Source organism: Lynx canadensis, chromosome F2 (assembly GCF_007474595.2).
Source record: "Lynx canadensis isolate LIC74 chromosome F2, mLynCan4.pri.v2, whole genome shotgun sequence".
NCBI lineage: Eukaryota > Metazoa > Chordata > Mammalia > Carnivora > Felidae > Lynx > Lynx canadensis.
In genome coordinates, this window is record NC_044320.2 from 19539580 (window position 1) to 19552720 (window position 13141).

At 42.2% G+C, this 13141-nt stretch overlaps 1 protein-coding gene across 2 annotated transcripts in view; it reads right to left on the bottom strand.

Moving 5' to 3' along the window:
* Positions 1–13141, bottom strand: part of DEPTOR (DEP domain containing MTOR interacting protein) — a 137192-nt gene that overhangs the window by 82367 nt on the left and 41684 nt on the right. For both annotated transcript variants that reach the window (XM_030304582.2, XM_030304583.2), the window contains exons 2-3: positions 11713–11891; positions 10349–10472 (exon numbers count right to left, since the gene is read on the bottom strand). In XM_030304582.2, coding sequence (XP_030160442.1) covers positions 10349–10472; positions 11713–11891 — 303 coding nt within the window. The remainder of the gene's footprint in view (positions 1–10348; positions 10473–11712; positions 11892–13141) is intronic.

Sequence of the window (13141 nt, forward strand, 5' to 3'; positions counted from 1 at the left end):
CAGGTGGGTCTCCAGGGCTTATAAATCCAGGTCCTAGCAGGAAACTACAGGAATGTGTACATGGGTAGTGAAAGGTAGTTTATAATAAAAGAACTACTGATCTATGGGCAGGGTTAAAGGAAATGACAATGTAAAGCTCCCAGACTGGCAACAGCAGTGATCATTAACAACTCTCGGTCTGAGGATTCTAGAGGGAGGGAAGTTTCCAAAGCCTAAAAGAGATGTGGGAAAGGACAGGGCTGCCTGACATCAGCTGGAGCCTCCAATGGGGGGGAGGGAACAGAGAAATAAAATCCTGACCTCACGCTCCTCCCTCCCACTTACTTCCTGCTCATGCCTCCCACTGACTGAGGCAATGGCAATGCAGCCTAGTAATGCAGTCAGTCCCTGTAGGTCAGTCTCTGGGGAACACGGAGGGCTGGGAATGGGGAGAGAATGGATCTGGAGGACGAACAGAAATGTCTCACGTACAAGCTGGACATCTCAGCATGCTGGATGCAATTCTAGTGTAGAGAGGTAATCCGGGGTAACACAAGGATACTTTGGACTATATGCATTTTGACACTCTGCATTAGACGAGGCTCTGCTGGGCTTTACCTCAGTCTGCACAACAAATCGGTGAATTATGCATTTTCTTGCAATTTTAGAGATGAAAAACAGGCTCAGAAAGGTTGCATGTTTTGATGAGAGACAGGAGAAGAGCTCTGGCACATGCTTCCCCAACTCTAGAAATCTCAAATGGCTCTTTCATTTTACCAGTTGAAAAGTAACAACAGAGACAGATTGGCAAAGTGAATGTTACAACGACAAGGTTCACCGCCCAGCAGTTCCGCGGGATCAGGAAAACATGGCAGAAATAACCAGCACAGTCAACCTCCACCGTCAGTGAACCCAGTCTGCCGTTGAAGCAGCAATGTGTTTACCTTTAAATCAGCTCTAAATGACACCTAGAGCTAGAAATCTGTAGATGACAAGCTAGGGCTGATGGCTTCTGACAGGCACAGCTGGCTTGCTGCCTGTTCCGCATGTTAACAAAGCTTGAATATTACTGCCATACGTTATATGGGGATAGCATTGCCAAGAAACAGTAAGGGGAATGTGATTTCCAAGACCAGACCCAGAGATGTTTCTCAGCCCCATTTAAAAATCTGTTCAGCTGCATACTGTTTACTATCATCTAGTGGCGTTCATTATCGCTACCACCCTGGCTTGAAGTTACAGAAATTTTGCAAAGTGGAAACTGCAGACGGAAAAGCAGTTACGATCACGGGCTCTGGAGCTGGAAACCCAGGTTGGGATGGTCCCCATGCTTTCTGGTAGTTCACCTTGGTGAACTTGGTGAAGTGCTTGGTATCCAGTTCATCGTTATCGTCCGAATCTGCAGGGCACACACCACTGTCTCTCCAATTCCTCTGGTCAACATCTGGCCCTAACAGCATGGATGTTACCTTGCTCTGTCACTCTCGTGCTTGCTGGTACTCTACGTTAAGCCTGATGCTTCCTGCCCACCTCCCACCAGCTTTTTTAGTGATTTACAATATTGTAACTTATCTTATCTACTTTATAATTGTGGTCAATAAACATAATATTTTACCATTTTAGCCATTTTTAGGATATAGCTTAGTAGCATTAAGTACATTCACCTGACTATGCAATCATCATCACCATCCATCTTGAGAACGTTTTCATCTTCCCAAAGCGGAACTCTATATCCACTAAATAATAACTCCCTGTTCCTTCTTCCCCCCGGTCCTCGGCAACCTACTTTTTGTCTTTATGAATTTGCCTACTCTAGGGACCTCACATAAGTTGGATAATACAACATTTGTCCATTTATGACTGGCTTATTAGCATGATGCTGTCATCCACGTTGTGGCACGTGTCAGAATATCCTCCCTTTTTAAAGTTTACTTATTTTATTTATCTTTACACCCAACATGGGCTCGAACTCACGACCCTGAGATCAAGAACCAGTGCTCTTCCGACTGAGCCAGCCAGGTGCCTCAGAATCTCCTTCCTTTTTAAAGCTAAATAATATTCCATTGTACATATGTACCACATTTTGTTTATCTATTCATCCATCAGTGGACATTGGTTACTTTGACCTTTTGGTTAATGTAAATAATGTTGCTATGAATAGGGTTGTACAAATATGTGGTCAAGTCCCTAATTTCAATTACTTTGGGTACATATGCAAAAGTGGAATTGCTGGATCATATGGTAATATTACGTTTAATTTTTGAGGACCCCCCCATACCATTTTTCATAGTGGCTACACAATTCCCACCAGCAATGCACAAGGGTTCATCTCCCCCACATCCTCACCAACACTGTTACTTATTATTTGTTGTTTGTTTTTGTGATCACCACCCCGATGAGTATGAAGTGACCACATCATCACTTTTTGTGTTTCCAATGGATCTGTGTTCCCAGATGCATTTCACTACCCCTACTTCCCAGTCTTGGGGCATAACCAAAAGTATAGACCCTGGCTAGTTCTGTTCCCAGAGAACAGGCATGAGCTCAGCTACATGACCAAACTGGCCATGAGGTTGGCTCCTAGATGGCCCTTCTCTGGCAGGCTGAAGCTGCAAGCTGTAAAAAAATTAGAAAACCCACAAAATTAGGTGAACCAGGGCTGGATGTTTTCAACATACATACACACTCTTTTCCATACTTTACACTTAGAACTTATAAGGGAATGTTTAGACAGAGAAAATGTTTGAAAATAACTGCAGTATAAAATTTTTGTAGATATTGAAAATGATAAAACAATGAGTTTGTTTTATATAGTCTCTCCAGTCCAAGGTCCCTGACAGGCAAATTATTAAACATTTTAATAACCTGTCAGGTGAAGCCCACAATTTTGCATGGCCTGTTATATAGAAACTTTTTTTAAAAAGAAAGGAAAGAGGGGCGCCTGGGTGGCTTGGTCAGTTAAGCGTCTGGTTCTTGGTTTGGGCTCAGGTCATGATCTCATGGTTTGTGGAATCGAGCCCCACGTGGGGCTCTGCACTGACAGCACAGAGACTTCTTGGGATTCTCTCTCTCCCTCTCTCTCTCTCTCTGCCCCTCCTTGGCTTATGTGCGCTCTCTCTCAAAATAAATAAATAAACATTAAAAAATAAATAAATGAAAAGAAAGAATAGATGGTTAGGAGCACCTAACAAGGATGCAGTTCTAGATCAAAAGTTTCCCATGACTCCACATACAGCTGCACATATAATAAAACCCCTTAAATTTCTAAAATTGTTGTTAAACACCCTGTGAGAAGACTTTAAAGACAAAGTCCTTTAAAAATAGCATCATTTTAAAACTTTTTAAAGCAGTAATCTCTTTTTTCAAGTAAAATTTTACAGAAAATCCCTTTTTTAAAAATTTCATGTTTGTAACACAACATATACTTACAAACGTTAAGCAATGAAACCTGTATGGTAGCTTTGATTACCATACACACAAAAATACAAAAATATGAGAAGTGGTGATATTTATTGCTCCCTCAAGAATCAGCTACAAAATCCAATTAATTTGTGCATTTTGTTTCAGTTGCCAGGGTATAATTATCCGTGGATTGTGCACATCTCCTCATATCTTGCAAGCAGAAGCACTGACAGCCCATGTTCTAAACTATCTTTTCAATGTTTGCCTAATGAGCAGACTTGGAAGATAGTGTCTCTCTCTGAAGCAAAAGGGCAGACTGGTTTACTGTCCTGTATAATAAAGATAATGTCTCCCTCTGTGCTAGAGAGCAGTTTGCTTTAAGACTATTACAAAAAATTCAGGTTCCTCATGCTTTCGATCCTCTTCTGTAACCCAACCCTGGCAGGTGTCATCTGGCACTCATTGTGCTCCGCTATAGGGACCAAAGCTTGCAGAACTCATTCCAGAAAATGACGATACTCTGGTTATTACTATTGCTGAGAGTAACAAACTGTCCTTTGTCTCTGACCCAGGGGTCTCCTGTCTTCTGCCGGCATCCAGGAAGTGATGGCACGCAAACTTGTTAGCTTGCAAATAAAATAAAATCCAAGATTCTTAACAGTTCTTGACACTAGTTATACAGCATGGAAATCATTTCTTGTCACTCAGACAAGCAGTTGTGAAAGGAAACAACTTTTAACCTACTTACATTGCAATCTTAGGACACTCTTCAAATAAACCAAGAAGACAGGAAGTGTTCACTCCAAGATTGTATGAATCACTATCAAACTGAGCAGCACATGTAAACTGTGAAAATGTTATACATAGCCTATTAGGAAGTATTTTTATTAAAGTTTGCAAAATAATTAAAATGTATTTTGAACACAAAATTGGAATCAATTCATAGGACTCAGTATCTCAGTTTGAAAAGCACTTCTATCCCAGAAATGGAACAAGATGGAGTCAAAAGCTTAAAAACTTTTAAAGACTTTTTTTTTTCCTCCAGCTCCATGCTTTAGGGTTACATCAGTCATTAAACCTCTCTCTAGCTCATCTTCCTCATCTCTACAGTGGGATTAATTGTGTAATAACTCCCAGCATTGGGCAGGGGGCCAAATATGATAATGCGTAAGATGCTTTTTAAACCCTAAAGAGGCAAGACAAGGTGAACCTCTGGCTAGTGTTGTTTGCCATTAAAAGCAAGTTCTCTGTAGCGCTTTCATGGAACAAGTTCAGCAGCTCACAGCGATCATAGCACGCGGAGTCCTTTGTTCATTCAATAAATATTTATTGTGCCAGGCACTGGGAGGGAACAGGAAAAAGATCCCAGGGGCACATGGGAGAGAAACCTCTGATAAGATAAAACACACAAAAGGGCTTTTCCCCTTTGGATACAGTTTCTCCCTTATATTTCCCTTCAGTCCTATGGAGGAGAGAATATAAAGGAAGCCGTGGGACTTCAACAGAAATCTAATGGCATGCAGGCACTGTAAACCAGTTCTTCACTCAGGTTTATACTCCTAAGCAAACTAAATAGACCATGAGTGGCTGGAGAGAGAAATTCCTGCTGCTGAACAGACCAAAGGCCCTTTAGGTGAAAAACTAAACTAACGTCTTTATGAACCAGACCTAGAAGGGACCTACCTCCATGTTAAGACTGAGGTTAAATTAGAATTGAGAAGTCTCCTCTAGGTCTCAAGATGAAAATCAGGGTTAGTTTAAAATGTGCATTTAGGAGCGCCTAGGTGGCTCAGTTGGTTGAGCTTCTTACTCTTGATTTCGGTTCAGGTCATGATCCCAGGGTCATGGGATCAAGCCCTGTGTTGGGCTCTGTGCTGAGTGTGGAGCCTGCTTAAGATTCCCTCTCTTTCTATCTCTCTCTCTCTCTCTCTCTCTCTCTCTCTCTCTCTCTCCTTACCCTTCTCCCCTGCTCATGCTCTAAGATAAAAAAAAAATTAGTTTTTAAAATGCACATTTCAAATATTGGTTTTAGTAAGGAAAGTCCAGATTGTACCTCGAACTTATATTCTCTTTTATAGCTAACTCTATTTATCAATATATAGAGAGAACACTTGATAATCCTGAGTTCACCTTTTTCCTTAAAGAGATCTATTTTGCCAACTGCTAGATGATAATCAATCTTCGTCGTTTGGAATATGCACCTGAAATATCTTAAATATCTTCTGCCACGTGAAGGCTGAGTACACAGATCCACCGTTGTTCTTTTAAGTCACAGGTATTTCTATCCTGATGATGCAGGTTTCATATGAAAACTAAAAATTGCACTATTTGGGACAACGTGAGTTTTGTTCATGCATTGCATGTCTGAGGTATCTGGGCCCATGCAAAATTAAGTGGGAAACGGTATGCCCCTCCTGGAGACGGCGTGCCCTATCCTATGCACCTTCAGTCCATAGTGAAGGTCTGATGAACGCCTGTTGATGGAAGTGCAGTGGGACCTGAATGTTCTCAGATGAATTGCTCAAAATGACAAATTCTGGGCATTGATCCAGGGGCACACATCCTCCTCACACTTCTGTCCAGCTGGCAGCAGTAGATGGTCAGCAAGATACGCTCATACCCTGAGGTAGGCCCTGACCTGTGTGCTCATACATCATGTTAGTTCATTTAAGCCCCACAAGAAGTCTACGAGGTCAATACAATCAATATTTCCATATACCAGGACGGCAACGGCAGGCACAGAGAGGTGAAGCCACTTGCCAACAAGGCACAGAGCCAGGATCCACACCCAGGCAGCCTGGCTCCCGGCTCTTAACTTCTAGGCTAGGCTAAATCTTAAAAGAATATGATAATAAGAATAGATACCGTTCATTTATATACTGATTTACTACTCTAATAGCAGCTGCTAACATTTCTTGGGCTCTCACTCTGTGCCTAGCACTGTGTTCAGCAATGCACAGATTGTAAATTCCTCCCAACAGCCTTTCCAAGTGGGTCTCAGCCTTGCCTCCATTTATGACCCCAGATCAGAGAGTTTCAGCAGCCTGCTCAAGGTCGCAGAGCAAGCTAGTCGGAGGCCAGGACTGGAGAGCAGGGCTGGGTGACTCCGAAAACCCACACCCACTGTCACTCACTATGCAGAGGACTCCGGTCACCAGCTCTCCCATAACCTTCCTCATGGTGGGACACCCTGAAAAGGCCAGCTTTTGCCCCTTAACTGGTGTTCGTTTGAGTACCTCTGAGTTGAATTAACTGGAGCAAGATGGATACTAAGAGGTAGCAGAGTCACTGTGAGTTTTGAAACACAGCTGTGTCCTACAAAATAGCATACTGAGAAACGTCTCTATGGATAGGAAATCAAGGTGCCCAGAAATCAGCCCGGTTCACCAAAACCCCAGGCAGAAACCACCCAGTTTCACAACGTTCTATTAATAACCCAGAACAAGCAAGCAAGAGGAGGGCAAAAAGGATGTACTGACAACACAGCCAGCCCCCTCCAGAGCTGGTGGGAGTGTGTGGAGAGCAGCGGCCTGTGCACCTGCTGCCTGGGTTCAGGTGTCCCTCTTGAGCCATATCGCCATCACACAGAAATGATTTTATTGCCTCAGGTCCCAAATGCTCCTCCCGAAAACCAGGGTGATAATGTAACGTCCCATTTAATTTATATTGTATTTTATAGTATTATTTACTACGCTATTATTTCTATTATCATTTACTATTCTCTTATTACTCCATTAAGAGAGTTCAAATAAAATAATCTAGTAGAAGTGTTTTGAAGAGCTTAATTTACAAATAAAAGGTGTTTCTATCACACTTTTAGCATACCATGTAGATTCATCTCTTTTTTGGGGGTGCCTGGCAGGCTCAGTCAGTGGACTGTGGGACTCTTGGTCTCAGGGTTGTGGGTTCGAGCCCCATGTTGGGTGTAGAGATTACTTAAAAATAAATTCTTTAAGGGGCGCCTGGGTGGCTCGGTCGGTTAAGCGTCCGACTTTGGCTCAGGTCATGATCTCACGCTTAGTGAGTTCGAGTCCCACGCTGGGCTCCGTGCTGACAGCTCAGAGCCTGGAGCCTGCTTCAGGTTCTGTGTCTCCCTCTCTCTGTCCCTCCCCTGCTCACACCCTCTCTCTGTCTCTCAAAAAAATGAATGAATGTTAAAAAAATTTTTTCTTAATAAATTCTTTAAAAAAAATGTATCTCTTTTTTTTTCTTACAATACTGTTTACTATATTCCCTGTGTTCTTTAGTCCCTAAATCTATAGGTAGATTTGTGTTGAAGGAAAATTGCTTTACTCTTCTTTTCCAATGTCTACTTAGAATTATTTCAGTTACTTTTTACAGAAAATTCCATACCCAGATATTTACAAACTCCATGTTATATTTTACTATAAACTACATTTTGAAGAAAACATTGATTTCATTAATTTAATCTCCACAAATAATAATGATACATCTTTCCTAATAAAAATGTTTTCTAAAATTTTGAAGAAAACACTGATTTCATTAATTTAATTTCCGTAAGTGATAAATAATGATACATCTTTCCTAATAATAAAAATGTTTTCTAAAATTTATTAACAACCTAGTAGCAATAAGTTTGGGCTGTGGGCTCCTAGGTTCGAATCCCAGATGTTTTTACTAGTGAAGGGACCTTGAATAAGAGCTTGAATCTCTCCCTACCACATTTTCCTCGTCCATAAAATGGATACAATTCTTCTAAATCAGGTTCATTATGATAATAAAAAAAATGGGCTAGTCAGGATGTCTGATACATAGTTATCAACCAACAAATATTATCAATTGTTATTATTTTAAAAGGCAAAGAAAAAAAGGAACATATATTTTGCAAGGCCTTCTTTCATAAATGTTAGAGATATCCTAATACAAGTATTCTGGCTTTTAAAAATATAGGAAAAAAAACTTCAATAGTAAAATAAATAAAATCCTTGAAGAGGTGAGCTGTGCACAAAACTATTTACTTCTTCACATTATTTTTTAAAGTACCCAAAACTTACAAAAGAATATACATGCTGACATTCATAGAAAAGATATCCAGGGAGACATGAGAAATACAATAAAAATGATTAAAGGTACGGTAAACAAAACTGATCATGTAGGTACACTGAGCCATCAATTCCAAAGGCCCTAAAGGTTGTTCCATGTATGTTCCAGCAACCAACAATAGGGGCCAAGACTGAGAGGCAGCAGCTAGTTCACCCAAGGTTAAGTACTGATTAAATTACTTTTCCTAGCATCAGCACCTGGGTGGCTCATTTGGGTAAGTGGACTTCGGCTCAGGTCATGATCTTATGTTTCCTGAGTTTGAGCCCCACCTCAGGCTCTGTGCTGACAGCTCAGAGCCTGGAGCCTACTTCGAATTCTGTAACTCCCTCTCTCTACCCCTCCCCTGCTTGCACTCTGTCTCTCTCTCTTAAAAATAAACATTTTTTTTATTAAAAATAAATAAATAAACAACTTTTCCTATTACTAATTTCACGAGCATTTTGAGGAATAAATTTACTGGGAAATTGAGATACTGAACACTAATTGCACACAGAAAAAAAGATATAGCAATATTGATCCGTGGAAATGACATGTTTTTGACAACATAGAATCTTACGATTTGAAAGGACCATCATAGTGATCAAATTACTTACCACCTGCTAGAATTTTCCGAAAGGAGCTAAGAAAGTAAAAGAAAACAGCAACAACACATATACATATACTCAGATGTACAAACAAAGGTGCTAATGGATCCCTTCCATTCAAGTTCATGTGAGTCCAGGAGATGAGGGGTTTTGTATACCTCGGTATAGAAAGCAAGAGACGAGAGAAGTAGCGCACATGGGGCATGTGTTGGACAATACCAGCACCAGAAACAGGTGAACAGAACTGGGATGGAGGCAGAACACAGGAGAGACAGACTCCAGGGTGGCCATCGCTGTCAGGCTAATATCTGAAACGACTGTCATCTCTGGGGCCTGACACACCGAGCTACTGAGCTAAATATTTAAGTAATTGACACAATTTATTCTAATTCCCACAATAGCACTAAACACCTAGGAGGTAAGTGCCATCACCACTCCTATGTCATAAAAGAGGAGGTTTACAGAGGTAAGGTGACAGGGCTAGAATCAAACTCGTCTGGCTCCTAGCCATCATGCTGCTTGATCCGACCCCCCTGACCTACCTCCCCATGCACCAACCCACCCATCACAGAGAAGGCTCTTTTGTGCGATAAATACATATTTCCAACTCCCTCAAGCCTTGAAAGGCAGCCAGAGTTAAGGAGGTAGTGTCTGCTCTAATGGCTGCCCTGGAAAAAAAAACCAAAACAAAACAAGGCAGGATGGAAAAGGGACCACAGGAACAGCAGATCTGCCCAGACACGGACTGGACCGCCAGGGAGATCTGAGATCCAGCCTCTGAATCCTCCTGACTACAATGCATTCCCCTCTTCAAAGAGCTGAGAGATTATTCCTCTTACACCATCCTGCCTCCTGAAGTCCTCTCACGACTCAGCTCTTAACCTGAACTTGAACTTCCCCTGTAATTGACACTGCTTCTCCAGCCATTGACAAGATCAAACCTCCAAGTTACACAACGGTGTTCAAAAGAGAAAATAGGCAACTGCATGACTTGAGGGCAAACAGCAAGCTGCAACTTTGCAGGGTTTGTGTTTTTTTTTTTTTATGTTGGAATTTTGTCACATCGACTTACACGTAGAAAATAAGTATTTAAATATTTTATATTTAAATAGAATCTTTATTAAGAATCTTATGAAATCGACTTTATCCCTGGCAAAGAGAAAAGCAAATGAGTGATGGAGTCTTCCCATATTAAAGGGAACAGTTATGTAACCATCTCGCGTGAAGAGCCAGGCTGAAGTCAGAATGATAAAAGCCCGAAATAGCCCTGCTTCTCTCCACAAGTTAAGATCACACGGGGGATTCCACGAGCAACATACTTCTCATACAGCCTCTGTCCTCTCATGAAGGCCTTCACTTCATTGTCCAGCGGGAAGGTGCCGTCATCCTTCCGAAAGCGGTAGAAGAGTTTGACGTCCTTGAATTCCTTATGTTCATCACACACTGAAACACAATATACACAGAGAGGCCCATAAGAAAAAAACAAAACAAAACTCATTTAATTCCTCACATGCAGTGAGATGCTAATTAAGACTTGTTTCACTGCCTCATTTCTCAAGCACACTCCTCTATGATTTAATACAGGTATTTAACACAGTACCTGGAATAGAGTGAGTCTATCACCATCACCATCACCTCACTGTCTAGTAAAAGGGTCACAAAATTCAATTCATCATTCATTCCACAAACTCTTCTTGAGCACAATGGGGGAGGTATCAGCCTCAAAGAATGTGAAGGCTAGTGAAATAAAGAGCAATGTCAGCATGTAATAAAAATATGGTACAACATGGGGCGCCTGGGTGGCTCGGTCGGTTGAGAGTCCAACTTCGGCTCAGGTCATGATCTCGCAGTCTGTGGGTTCGAGCCCCGCGTCGGGCTCTGTGCTGACAGCTCAGAGCCTAGAGCCTGTTCCGGATTCTGTCTCCCTTTCTCTCTGCCCCTCCCCTGCTCACACTATGTCTCTGTCTCTCTCAAAAATAAATACACATTAAAAATATATATATACGGTACAACAGGGCAATGAAAGAGGTGAGGCGATACTGAAGTGACAGACCAAAGAACCCCCGTCGCCTAGCTGCAAGGAATGGACACTTCTCTGAAGAGCTCGCATGTAGTTAGAGACCTGAAGAATGGATAGAAAATGGGCAAAAGTGAAGAGAAAGGGCATTTCAGCCCAAGAGAACATCAACATATGAAAGGTCTTGGTCAGTTTTAGAGATTTCAAGGAGACATGTTCATGAATGTTCGTAGAGATGTCGAGAGTAACAGCAAAAATTTGGAAACCCCTTAAATGTCCATCAGCAGGAGAACGGGTAAAGGCACAAAGGCATAATTATACATGGTATACGCAGCAGTGAAAATGAGCAAACATGGATGAATCTCACAAACAGCATGTTCATCAAGTTGTACAAGAATAATCATGCATTTTTATAATGATTTAAAGCACTTGCAACAGTATGATACTTTGCTAAGAGATGCATCTACAGAAAGGAAAAAGTATGAAGCAGTAAATGGAAATAAGCCCAAATGCCTCTCGGAGGAAAGAAGGGAATGCCACCAGCGAGAGGTGCACAGGAGACCAAGTGTTTTATCTCTTAAATGGGTAGGTTTGTATCTGGAATAGAAGACGCAGCCCGTGTCTTCCTCCCAAGCTACCTTGACGGTCGGTGGCCACCTCACTCACCGTGATGAATGATGCCCCGGTCTGCTAACTTCTGCATGAGTTTGATTGCTGTCTCTCTGTCAGAAGCCTCTTTGTGCTCAATCAGCCAGTCAATCAGTTCTTTGGCAACAAAGCAGTTTGGGTAGGTTTTGAGATGATGTCGCCTATCTTTAATAACCTTTTCTTCATGCAGCCTGAGCCTGGAAAGAAAGTTTGGCAATCACTTCAGGAATTTTAATGACAACACAGATCAGTCAGCCGATTGCAGAGCTCAGTAACAAGTGGAAGCTCTAAATGCATTCGAGTGCCGTTCACATCCCTGTATGTCAGTGGGGGAGGGGGCGGGGAGGTTCTACACGGTCAGGGCCCAGAGGCCCCAGACAGTGATTGCACCCCCAGATCTAGAGATGATGCAAGCAAATGGAGGGGAAAACAACCATGGAGAAGCTAGAGCTCTCTTGCCAGCCTGGAAACCGAGAAAAGCTTTCTCACCCCTGCTCTCACTGCCTTCTCTTTATTCCTCCACCAGTGGGCTTATGGCTTCGACCAAACAGCAAACAAAAACTCTAGGAACTTGCTGCAACCAGGTACTTCCTCTTCATCACAGATTGCTCAAGGTCACCACGTCTGCATTCGTTCACGTACGTAACAAATGAGTGTTCCGACCTCTGCTACTATGCACTTCCAGGAATCAGAGACCTATGTGGGAAAGTGCACAGGGATCCTGGCCTTCGCCTGTCCCACTTTCTACAGGGGCAATAGCTTATCCTTACGTGACGCTTACCAGGTTCCAGATGCTTATTTGAGCACTTTCCACAGATGCACTAGTGTCTGCAACAACCTCATCAGAAGTTACTATTACCATCTCCTTTTTTTTTTCTTTTTTTTTTTACAGCAGAGAGAACTGAGGCCCCAGAGAGATTAAGTGACTTGCCACACAGCTAAAAAGTGATGAAAATTAGATTTGAACCTGTTGGTCTCCCTTCAGAGTCCAACTTCCCAAGTGTCACATCCTGCTGATTTTAGCCAGGGAGGGATAAACAAAAAATCCAGGAGAGATAGATTAAAGCTGTTGGACAAACACAATTTATTTACAGGCTGATGGATTAGTGTGGAGAAAAGTGGTTGACACAGAACCTTCCCTTACTCCCTTCAGAACTCAGTGGCTTTATTCCAAAAGAGTCTTTTTTTTAATGTTTATTTAATTTAGATGGGGCGCCTGGGTGGCTTGGTCGGTTAAGCGTCCGACTTCGGATCTCACGGTCCGTGAGTTCGAGCCCCACGTCGGGCTTTGTGCTCACAGCTCAAAGCGGAGCCTGTTTCGGATTCTGTGTCTCCCTCTCTCTGCCCCTCCCCCGTTCATGCTCTGTCTCTCTCTGTCTCAAAAATAAATAAAGGTTAAAAAAAATATTTAATTTGGGGGGGTGGGGCAGAGAGAGGGGGAGACAGA